At 46.9% G+C, this 10,916-nt stretch overlaps 3 protein-coding genes across 4 annotated transcripts; 2 read left to right on the top strand and 1 right to left on the bottom strand.

Moving 5' to 3' along the window:
• Positions 1-738: 738 nt before the first annotated feature.
• On the bottom strand, positions 739-1,365 carry LOC137593712 (enkurin-like). The gene has a single exon (XM_068312650.1). It carries the CDS (start codon positions 1,363-1,365, stop codon positions 739-741), a length of 627 nt encoding a protein of 208 aa, XP_068168751.1.
• A 1,491-nt stretch (positions 1,366-2,856) lies between these two features.
• Positions 2,857-6,990, top strand: yars2 (tyrosyl-tRNA synthetase 2, mitochondrial). 2 transcript variants are annotated; one of them, XM_068313744.1, is made up of 6 exons: positions 2,857-3,644; positions 4,158-4,325; positions 4,408-4,563; positions 4,666-4,836; positions 4,904-5,108; positions 6,875-6,990. In XM_068313744.1, exons 1-5 carry the CDS (start codon positions 2,857-2,859, stop codon positions 5,061-5,063), a joined length of 1,443 nt encoding a protein of 480 aa, XP_068169845.1. In that variant the 3' UTR covers positions 5,064-5,108; positions 6,875-6,990. The 2 variants fall into 2 exon arrangements, with proteins under 2 accessions (XP_068169845.1, XP_068169844.1); XM_068313743.1 differs by lacking the exon at positions 6,875-6,990 and having other exon boundaries at positions 4,904-6,136.
• A 174-nt stretch (positions 6,991-7,164) lies between these two features.
• cdkn1bb (cyclin dependent kinase inhibitor 1Bb) lies at positions 7,165-10,657 on the top strand. The gene is made up of 3 exons (XM_068313745.1): positions 7,165-7,730; positions 7,879-7,997; positions 9,213-10,657. Exons 1-2 carry the CDS (start codon positions 7,304-7,306, stop codon positions 7,992-7,994), a joined length of 543 nt encoding a protein of 180 aa, XP_068169846.1. The 5' UTR covers positions 7,165-7,303; the 3' UTR covers positions 7,995-7,997; positions 9,213-10,657.
• Positions 10,658-10,916: the final 259 nt, after the last annotated feature.

Consider the following 10,916-nt stretch of genomic DNA (forward strand, 5'->3'; position numbering starts at 1 on the left):
AAGATAATAATAAATGAATATAAAATACATGGATTACATACATATTATACATACTTTATATACATCTTCAGTACCTGCTTCTTCCACAGTCACAGGCCTTCCCAGCGGACTTGGGGCGTAAGGCAGGGTACACTCCGGGTGCAATGCTAGTGCACCGTGGTATAATTATTATATTACGTTACATTATATTACATTCTATTTTTACTAATAATTTTGGCAATTTTGGTGTGAATGATTCACCCAAGCTGCAGGATTTTGCAGGTGAGGGAAAGCTGGAGAACCTATTCCATTCTTTTGTTTTTTAGGAGAACTGGAGCGCCCAGAGAAAGCCTTTCCTAATTGTAATCAATCAATTGTAATCTCCCGCACCCAACATGTCACAAATGAGGACGTCCAGCAGAAGATCAACCAAGCCATCGGCCCACTTGATGACCTGCTAAAAGGTGGAGACTGAGGCGGTACAGACACATCGCCAGATCTTCAGGCCTTCCTAGGACCATCCTACAAGGAACTGTGCAAGGTGGCAGGAGACGAGGGAGACAAAAGAAAGGATGGAAGGACAAGATCAGAGAATGGAGTCATGTGATGGTCTATCCGGAGGGTCGTTGGGGCACCACAGACGATAGATAGAGAGGTAGATAGATAGAAAGAATCAAACTTTGTACCTTGTCATGTTTTTGGTGATGGGAGGAATCCCATCGAGATTAAGAGATGAGGGGTGGAGTCTTTTTGACCCCCTTAAATTGAAGGGACTAGAGGTTTGGTGGATTTCTTGCCGGTGATATACTCGTGGGCGTAGTATGTGTTCTTCAACAGGCTTGGAATGAAGAGCTTCTTGCCTGTCTCAAATAGCTTAATGTCGCTCTCCAGGTTCCTTGTGGCTTCATTGAATTTTTCCTGGAAGATCTGTTTCGTCTTGTCTCCTAAACACGGGATCTTCTTGGCCTCAGCTTGCAGCTTCACCCACTTTTTAGACAGTTCTTTTAGAATTTCTTTTTGTCTGCTCTCCGGCAGGTATTGGTCCTCCTTCATTGGCTTTGCCTTCTGCTGACTCAACTCGTTCTTGAGTTTCTGGAGGTACTGTGGGATTTCTCCATAACCCTTTACCTTTCTGTAATCTTGATCTGTAGCTTCAGATGTCTTCTTTGCTCCTGCTACCACCTTTTCTCTGTTGTTTTTCACAAAGTCTGCCACAATGTGAAGTCTCACAGGTGCAAGTTCGTTGCGTCTGGGGACAGGTGGTTTCGTCAAGACGTGGTTACGAGGTTCTGTTGAAGCCGGAATCCTTAGAAGTAGCTTATTCTCTCTTGTGTGTTTCTTGAGGTAGTTGGATGGTAACGGCTTCTCCACTGCTATTGGTCCCATCGTCTTAAATCCACTTTTCTTTTGCTCTTCTTGTGAGTGATGGACCTGTCGCGCTTTGGCATGTGGGGGGTGTTTGTTATTGGGCTTGTCCCCATTCTGGTGAGCAGAGCTTTCTTTGGTTGGGGCGGGGGGACTCTGCTTTTCGTGAGCTCTATTGCGCTTGTTGGTGAGATTCCAGTCCCTCATTAATTTGATAACACAAGCGTGTCCTTCACCTGTATCATCGGTGGTGCGCAAATCGCCATAAGCTTTTTTCAAATTCTTCATTTTAATCTTGAGGTGAGGCGCAGCAGTTTTTTTCTCTTTCTTGACGGTTTCTGAAGACATTAGCACAATTCAGTCCTTACACGACACTGATGAATACATCCATTGTGCACTAAATATAACCTACCAACATGAAAGACAGACGTTTTATCATCCTTTGATGTTTCTTTGAACTTTTTTTTGATGTGGGACCATGGCTTTGATGTGGCTGAGACATTTTTTTCGATAAGTAGATTTAGTAATTCAGTCATTTTCCGAACTGCTTATTCTGCTTTCGCGGGTCAAGGGGGTTACGGACTTACGGGCATTAGCCAAAGAGACACTCCGGACATGCCACCATCGGAGGGGATTCTGCAATACAGGTCAATACATGAAGGTCCTAGTCCATCTCCCTGTTCCTAAAATCTATTTTCAATAACTTCTGTGATTCTAAAAGTACCAGACTAGAATGATACTTTTGATGTGAAACGCAATTAATGAATCTTTCCCTGGATCCAATCCAAATTTTTCTTATCTTGCTGTTATTCAATTACATTTTTACCTAAATCAAAATCAGACATCAGTCTTACAATGGAGCGAGATTTAGAAATTTGGGCGGCATGGTGGCACAATGGGCAGCGCTGTCGCCGCACAGCAAGGCTGTTGCGGGTTTGCGTCCCGCTCTGTGCAGAGTTTGCATGTTCTACCCGTGTCTGCGTGATTTCTCTCTGGGTTCTCCGGGATCCTCCCAGTATGCGCTTCATGTTAACTCGCATCCGGAGTTTCCCCTGCCTCACGCCCTTAGTCAGCTGGGATAGGCTCCAGCTCCCTGCAACCCGCTACAGCGGATGAAGCGGTTAGAAGATGTATGTGTGTAAATCACATAAAGTATTTAAAAAAGAGAGTATGGCCTCATTGGTTTTAATCAACAAGGCCATACAATCAATCTTCCAGAAAGCCACACATGACCAAATATTAAAAACCTTTTCCAGGATCTTAACAGAACAAAGTCAGGAAATAAATAATAACTATTACAGAAATAAGGAGCGCTATTTATGAAATAGATAATACTGTATCCGATATTGGAACTGCGCGCCAGACAGACCGACAGACGTAGGCCTGACGTCCCGACCAAACGTCATGACGTGGCGGCGGGGCTCTTGTAGTATAAAAGGAGGCGCTAGAGGGCGCTCTGCTCCACCCAGACGAGCTGAAGCCCCGCCTCCTCCCCTCGTCACAATGTCCAACATGGCGGCGTCCATAGCGAGGAGCTGCGGCTACGCATCGCGGCGTGGATCCCGCGTTGTGTGGCGGCAGCGGGGCTCCAGCGTCGTGTCCCGGGCTGACCTCCACCGCTCCTCTCCCGCATGTTCCGGACTCCTGTTTTCGCTACACAAACGCGGGATTCTGAAGGAATCTTTCCCGGAAACCGCGGCTCAGGACGAGCTGCCCCGGCTGCTCCAGTCCGCTCCTCAGACCGTGTACTGCGGCTTCGACCCCACGGCGGACAGCCTCCATGTGGGGAACCTCCTGGCTCTCATCGGCCTGCTGCACTTCCGGAGCGCCGGGCACCACATCCTGGCTGTCGTCGGAGGAGCCACGGCGCAGATCGGAGACCCGAGCGGGAAAACCAGCGAGCGGGAGCGGCTGTCGGCGGACGCGGTGGCGGCGAACACCCGCAGCATCCGGGAGAGCATCCAGAGGATCGTCACCCACCACGAGCTGCTGCTCCACGACGGCTCCAAGAAGACGGGCTCCGTGACCGTCCTGAACAACCTGAGCTGGTACAAGGACCGCAACGTGGTGGGCTTCCTGTCGGACGTGGGGAGGCACCTCCGGATGGGGACCATGCTGAGCCGCCACAGCGTCCAGTCCCGGCTGAGGAGCCCGGACGGGATGAGCCTCACCGAGTTCACCTACCAGGTGTTCCAGGCCTACGACTTCCACCACCTGAACCAGGTGTACGGCTGCAAGATCCAGCTGGGGGGCACCGACCAGATGGGCAACCTGATGACCGGCCACGAGCTGATTCACAAGTACGTAAATACCCCCCAGGGAAGGTTTTTATTGGTGCACACCGATGATGATGATGATGAGGCTCTTTTAGGTAAATACCTTGACTTTAAAAAAAATAGGACCTCGAGATACCCCCAAACCCTCTAAATTATGGAAATAATTATTTTATCAACCAATAGACACGCAGACTTCACCTATGTTTAATTATATTAATATATATATAAGTTATGTAAACAACAATAAAGAATAAAAAGAAAGGCAAAAGTTAGAAGAACACCAGCTACGTCTCCCTGATGTTGTATCCATCCGCCCACACGTGGTAAAGAACGAGATCCGGTCTCACCTGATGTATCCATCCGCTGACAAGCGGTGGTGTCTCGAAGCGCGACTGGTGTGTCTCAGATTTTTGCTCGTACGTCAAAAATCAGAAAAATGTGCAGAGCGACGACTCGGAACTCAAACGTCTCGTATATCGAGGTTCTCCTGTAATCATGAGCCCCTCCCCTGTAATCATAAGCTCCTCCCCCCTGCAGGATGAGCAGAGAGGAGGTTTATGGCCTGACCGTCCCGCTGGTCACCTGCTCCGTCGGGGACAAGCTGGGGAAGTCGGCCGGTAACGCCGTGTGGCTCAACAGGGACAGGACGTCGCCCTTTGACCTCTACCAGTTCTTCCTCCGGCAGCCGGACGCCAACGTGGAGAGGTGAGGGGGCGGGGCGAGCACGTCCATCGCCGTCATTTGCGTGGATGTCCCAGGAGCTCACGACCACTGTGTGGTCCTTCAGGTTCCTGAAGCTGTTCACCTTCCTGCCGCTGGCCGAGGTGGAGAAGCTGATGGAGCAGCAGAGGGAGGATCCAGGTCAACGCCGGGCGCACAAACGCCTCGCCGCGGAGGTCACCAAGCTGGTGCACGGAAAGGAGGGGCTGCAGGCGGCCAAGAGGTCAGGATGGGATTCTTGTGTGTGTCCATAAGATATCTCCAAAGCGACCTTTGACCTCCAGCGGAATCGGGACACAGGAAGTGACGTCCAATGCGGTTGCAGGTGCACCGAGGCGCTGTACCACAGCAGCCTGAACGCGCTGGCCGAGATGAGCGACCAGGAGCTGCAAGAGATCTTCAAGGAGGCGGCGTTCCACGAGCTGCTGCTGGAGCCGGGAACCACGGTGATGGACACCTGCCGGAGCGTCAGCGCCATCCCGGAAGGGCCCCAAGGGTACAACCCCCGCCCAATTCTGTAGCGACTGTTTCTGACGCGATGTTGAATTTTCGTGTGTGTGCAGGTTACAGATCGTCTTGGAGGGAGGGGTGCGGATCAACCACATGAGGTGCGACAAACCGGAGCAGGTGCTGGTCCCCCACATCCACATCTTGTCAAACGGGCTCTCGTTGCTCCGCGTGGGCAAGAGGAACTTCCACATCATCAAGTGGCTCCGCCTCTGAGGTTCTCTGCTTTCTCATTGGACCGGTTTAACTCGGGATGGGAAGGTAGGCGACCACCCCCCCCCCCTCCACAGCGAGGTCAGGTGTGGATGGACTCGGTGTGACCCCTGATACAGATATATATGTAAAGATATGTTGATCTCATATGGAGATGGTTGCCTGCAGACTTCCTGGACACTAGGGGGCAGCATTGCCCCGGTCACCAGGGCGGCGCTGCTACGCCACAGCCCTGCTGTGACCCCCGTAGGTAAATAATTGCACACGTTTAAATAAAATTGCCGCATTTCTCACGAACAGGTCTTCATTCTATTTTAAGCCGGGACGCTTTTCTGTCCATTTGAGGCGCTTTTTTCCCAACACCGGTTGTTTGTCTGCTCAGCGCCGGCCGGTGTAAACAGAACAGAAGTAAATATTGTGGATAGAGTTCCAAAGAAAGTTTGTGTTGCAGGTTCTAAACCTGTTTTATTGTCAATAGCAGATTATTTTCCTCCAGGTTAATTCAATATTCTTCCCGTTCTTCCAAATTTTCACTGAGGTGTGAGAAACTTTCGGGCCTCTTTGGGTCCCTTTTGCCCATTTTGTTTGGGTTGTTTTAGATTAGCACACGTCTGAATTTGGATATGTTCTGTCCCACTTCTGTCCATCTCTTTTTTTTTTTTTTATCCCTGGGGGGCCAGTGAGGACAGGGGGAGGTGGCGTTTGGTCACTTTAATTTACACATCTCTGCTCGACAGATCTGAAGTACGAAGTTACAAAAATGCACTTTTGGAAGATTGTAATTTTATTTTTATTTTTTATTTCTACATCAGGACGTCTCTAACAGAGGGTCCACCACACCTTGAAGCTTTGGCCTATGAATTTTCAGAATTGTCATGCCTCTTAAGGTGGAATTTTTTCCCAACGTTCAGTCTCCAAAATTGATTTGCTGAAATTCTCAGGCAGCCGTCTTTATATTTGTGTGCAAAAATGTATTATTGTATGATGTTGTTTTGACTTGTTAAAATGTATTTTGCTCATATTTGATTAAGTTTAATTAAAATTCTATGCAAAGGAAATCTTAAACCTAGCCAAGTTATTGGCCTGTTTTAGTCTTTATTACAAACACATTAAAAACATTTTTAAAAAATCTTTTGAGAAAGTCAACAGTTAAAATACATTAAACATCACATCCATAATAGGATATCAAAAAATAGCTTTTTACACCTGTGTAAATTCAGTGTATTTTTAAAAAGAGAGACAAAGCTTTATAAGAAGCACAAAATTTCTTAATTTCATTTCATACATTCACTACACATTCATCTATTTTTTTTCTTTGTATACAACTATTCCACCACTTTTTCTTTTTTAACTTTTAAAACTGGAACGATAAAGCCACAGTTAAAAATGCTTACACAAATGATCTGACAAATTTTTAAAAATCAGAATTCATTTCTATGAAAATATAGCAAAATACCTTCAAACCTCCTGGGACTGAATTTTTGTACAGTTGTATTACACATACATTCTACTTTTAATATTGCAACTTGTCATGTCGAAGCTGAAACAGAAAACCTTTTTTTTTTTTTATGTTTTAAATTTAAAACCTGTTTTTGACAGTCAACATGTTAAGTACAATATACACATAATTATAAATTTAAAAAGTTTTCTTCTGTTAAAATTGTCAAACTTGAGCGCAGACGTCAACTCTGACACGCGTCAACTCCCCTGGTCCACCTTAAGCATAGTGGGCGGGCTTAAGCTCCTCAACCAATCAGCAGCCGTCTTGGCGTTTAAATAGCTCTGTGTGTCAATCATCTCTCCTCCCCCCCCAGTCAAGCTGCACTCACCAGCCCAGCCACAGCTCTCGATCGCCATATTGGGTCCTGAGCAGCGCTGCCTGCCGTTCCTCTCGCCGCGGCTGGATTTGACAGACGTCCCCGGGTTCCGGTGCACTTTGTTCGGATGAAACCACCGACGGACACCGCGGCTGTTACCGTTACCGCCCCGCCGCTAGACGCCCGCATGGCATAAGTCGGTTTTTACGCCACTTAACGGAGCTAAACTCGAGGAGATAACCGTTGTTGTTGTTTTTTTTTTTTTTTGGTTGTTGTTGTTGTTGTTGTTGCTTTTTTTTTTTTTTTTTTTTTTTTTAAAGGTTTTTTTTTTTTTTTTCCCCCGTGGAAAAAAACCCGAACAACCTGGACGTTGTTGGCTGTTGGAAGAATTTATCTCGGGGGGTAAAAAAAAAAAAAAAAAAAAAAATGTCAGACGTTCGACTCTCGAACGGGAGCCCCACGCTGGAGCGGACGGACCCGCGGGTGTCGGACCACCCGAAGCCGTCCGCCTGCCGGAGCCTCTTCGCCGTGGACCACGACGAGCTGAAGCGGGATTTAAAGGGACACCTCCGGGAGATGGAGGAGGCAGCCTCCGCCAAGTGGGGCTTCGACTTCGCCCACCACACGCCGCTGGCCAACGGCAGGTTCGAGTGGGAATTAGTGGATTGCGAGAGCGTTCCGGATTTCTACGGCGGGCAGAAGGGCGTCTGCCCCCCCGGGAATAACAATGTGGATCTTAACGGGAACCATAGCTGTGCGGTGGACGCTCCGGGCGGGGGCAGCGGCAGGTCGGACGGCCCCACCGGCTGCTCGGAGCAGTGCGCCGGCCTGAGGAAGCGACCTGCGTGTCCCGGTAGGACAGCTAATCCCTCGGCTGTGTCTGAAAGGGAGGCCGGACCGGGACCGGTCGTCTCTGTTGGGGGGGTTGGGGGGCAGGGGGGGGTCTGTGGGGCTCGGATCGCGTGGATTTGTCGCTAACTCTCCCTGCTTGTCCTCCGCAGACCCCACGGCCCAGAATAAGAGGTCACACACCGGCCCGGAGGAGGTCAGCTGTCCGGGCGTGGGCCGCTCCGTGGAACACACGCCCAGAAAGAGCAGCCCCAAGAGGCAGACGTGAACGGTGAGAGAGGGGGGGTAGGGAAGGGTTTAGAACACACTGGGACACCCCCCCCACACACCCAACACCACCACCACCACACACACCCTAAACCCCCCCATCAGAGTTGAAGAGTCCAAGTTTAAAGAGTCCAGTCAGGATGGGAAAACTGTTTAATTCTGATGACAGAAGTGTGTGTGTGTGTGTGTGTGTGTGTGTGTGTGTGTGTGTGTGTGTGTGTGTGTGTGTGAAGGTGTGTGTGTGTGTGTGAAGGTGTGGGCCCATTCATGTAGTAGTAGTGAGTGTAGTAGTGTGTGTGACAGCTGGAGGGGGAGGGGGGATCACTAGAGCTCTTTCAGTTGTGTTTTTTGGACTTAAGTTGTTGTGATGCAGGAGGAGGAGGTGGTGTGGGGGGAGTTCGAGTTGGGGGGGAGTTTGGGTTGGGGGGGGGGAGTTGCAGGAGGAGCGGGCTCCACGCTGACGCCTCCCGCGGCTCCTGCAGGAGGATCGACTGTAAACAAGCAGCTGAACAACAGTGTAGTAGTAACACGTCAGCAGCCACTGCCCTCAGAGCAGCGACGGGAAGGGGCTGGTCCCTGTGTGTGTGTGTGTGTGTGTGTGTGTGTGTGTGTGTGTGAGTGTGTGTGTGAGTGTGTGTGCTGCTCACTAATGTTACGACACATCTGTCTCCACCAGTGGAGAGTGCAAAAGAGCCGTGCAGGACGAGGAGCAGCGGCTCCCGGTTGGGAATGCGTTCACCGGAGTGCTGTTAGTTCATAGACCTACAGGAGGTTTCTTTTGTTTTTTTTTAAGGGAGGGGCCAGTATTTGTGGGGTTAAATAAAACACAACTGGACACATTTCATCCATTAGGTTTGACTTTGTGTGTCTTTTAGAAATGAGTCCAGTTGTTTGCTTTTAAACCTTATGAGAACCTGGAATATTTACGACACACTGAGTCGGAAGATTTGTGTGTGTGTGTGTGTGTGTGTGTGTGTGTGTACGCATTTTATGTTTTTGTTTTATGCTGAAAAAACTTTATGCTGGAAAAAAAAAAAGTCCCATAAAAAAACTTTATGATGCATGAAAGAAAATTCATGAGACCACTGAGAAGACAGAATTACATTCACAAGGATTTTTTTTTTAAACTTAATCCTGCACACATTTAAACTTTAATTTAATTTTTTTTTAATCCCTGAAATAACATTTTTTCATTCTCCCCCCACCCCACCCCCTACAGAGCCGGAGATGCTTCCCTCCCTCGACGTGGGGAAACCTCAGTGTTGGCTGACTTTTGGAAGAGGAACTCTGCAGCACCAGAAACATATCAGCCCCCCCCCCTCCCCCGGCGACGGGAGGAGGAGGGTGGGTGGGGGGGGACGCTGTTGAAGCACTGAATAGAAACACTAAAGTTGTGGCACTCGATTTAAAAGAAAAAAAAAGTTACCGCCTCTGAAAGCAGCGGATGTAGCAGCGTGCAATTAGGTTTGATTTCCTTTGTGTTTTTTTACTACCTGTGTGTAAATAAATCTACATATTATATTTCTCTCCATATGTAGCACATAAACATTATGATTTGAACACAAATCCTTTATGTAAAAAAAAAAAAAAAAAAAGAGGAAAAAAAAAAAGGTGTGAATTTTTTTGATTTGACTTGAAGAATTTGCAGTGTAGTTTTTTATACGTGTTTTCCAAAATGCTGTTGGTGTTGTTTTTCGGAGAGGCGGCGTGAACTGAGACGCTTCGACAAAAAAAAAAAAAAAAAACACATGGGAAAAGAATCATGGTGGAATCTTTGCTCCTTTTGTCTTCCTCGGCGACGAAGAACGGTACAAACGCAGCTCGTCGGTTGTTGTTGTTGTTGTTTTTTTTTATTTTATTTTTTTAATCATCGATCTCTCCGGTGGAATCATCAGCCAGGAATTCCCACTTGGAATTCCTTCACTTTCATCCCATATTTTTTCTTGCAATTTTGGAATATTTTTTAAAAATATTTTTGTGATCATTTCTCCTGCACAGCTGCATGTTTGAGTTCCTCCGGAGTCGAGGTTCTCAAATATTGAAGGACAAACTGCACAGGTTGTAAAGTCATCCTCTTCCTCGGCTCCGTCAGACAGAAAGAGGTTTTCTTCCCCACGAATCCAAACACACAGTCGCTTCACCTGCGCTTCTGAAACCGACTTCACATAGTCTGACTTTGTGATGACCTTGACTAAAATATTTTGTGTATTTTTCTACTTTTTTTTTACCCATCAGCCTGCTGAGGATGCGAGCGCTGGCTTTTTTTTTTTCTTTCTTTTTTTTCTGAAGCGTTGGTTCATCCAGACGGAGAGAAAACGTCTGGTCTCAGAAACGCAGTCGCCGCCTGTGTATTTGCGTAAATTCTTTTTTTTTTTTTTTTTTTTAAATGTACTTATGTAAATAATTTTGTAAAAACACTGAGAAATTATACTAACTTATTTATGTCCAGCTTTTTTTATGTAGAACAAAAAAAATGGGTTTTTGATTACGGTTATCCAAAGTGGCATTTACTTTATTATAATTGTCTTATTTTGTAAAAACATATTTTTGGTAGATTTTTTTTTTTTTCTTATAAGGGTGCAAACTGAGCCTGAAATATTTGATGTGCATTTTGTAATGTGTGGTTATAAAATGTGTTGCAATCAATTAAAAGAGGAAATTAAATCTGTTTTAACTCCTGGATGTACACACACACACACACACACACACACACACACCAGAGCAGCAGTCGTCAGCTGTATTAAAGATTGGCGCTTTGGTCAGCCAATGAGAAGCAGAGGATGGAAGGCAGGTTGTTTGTTGCAGCCAATAATATAAAGTCTTTTATCACTGGAGCCTCAAAAAACTGGTTTGAGTTTAAAATGCAAAAAGTTGCTTTTTGATATCCAAGAAAATTTTATATTAAAATGTTATTAATGCAAAA

This window comes from Antennarius striatus, chromosome 4 (genome assembly GCF_040054535.1).
Source record: "Antennarius striatus isolate MH-2024 chromosome 4, ASM4005453v1, whole genome shotgun sequence".
NCBI classification, from domain to species: domain Eukaryota; kingdom Metazoa; phylum Chordata; class Actinopteri; order Lophiiformes; family Antennariidae; genus Antennarius; species Antennarius striatus.

Coding starts and splice junctions, on each gene's coding strand:
- yars2 (XM_068313744.1), top strand. CDS start 2,857: ATGGCGGCGTCCATAGCGAGGAGCTGCGGCTACGCATCGCGGCGTGGA. Junction 4,564..4,665: donor GGGCTGCAGGCGGCCAAGAG/GTCAGGATGGGA, acceptor ATGCGGTTGCAG/GTGCACCGAGGCGCTGTACC. Junction 4,837..4,903: donor ATCCCGGAAGGGCCCCAAGG/GTACAACCCCCG, acceptor GTGTGTGTGCAG/GTTACAGATCGTCTTGGAGG.
- cdkn1bb (XM_068313745.1), top strand. CDS start 7,304: ATGTCAGACGTTCGACTCTCGAACGGGAGCCCCACGCTGGAGCGGACG. Junction 7,731..7,878: donor GAAGCGACCTGCGTGTCCCG/GTAGGACAGCTA, acceptor TGTCCTCCGCAG/ACCCCACGGCCCAGAATAAG.
- LOC137593712 (XM_068312650.1), bottom strand. CDS start 1,365: ATGGGACCAATAGCAGTGGAGAAGCCGTTACCATCCAACTACCTCAAG.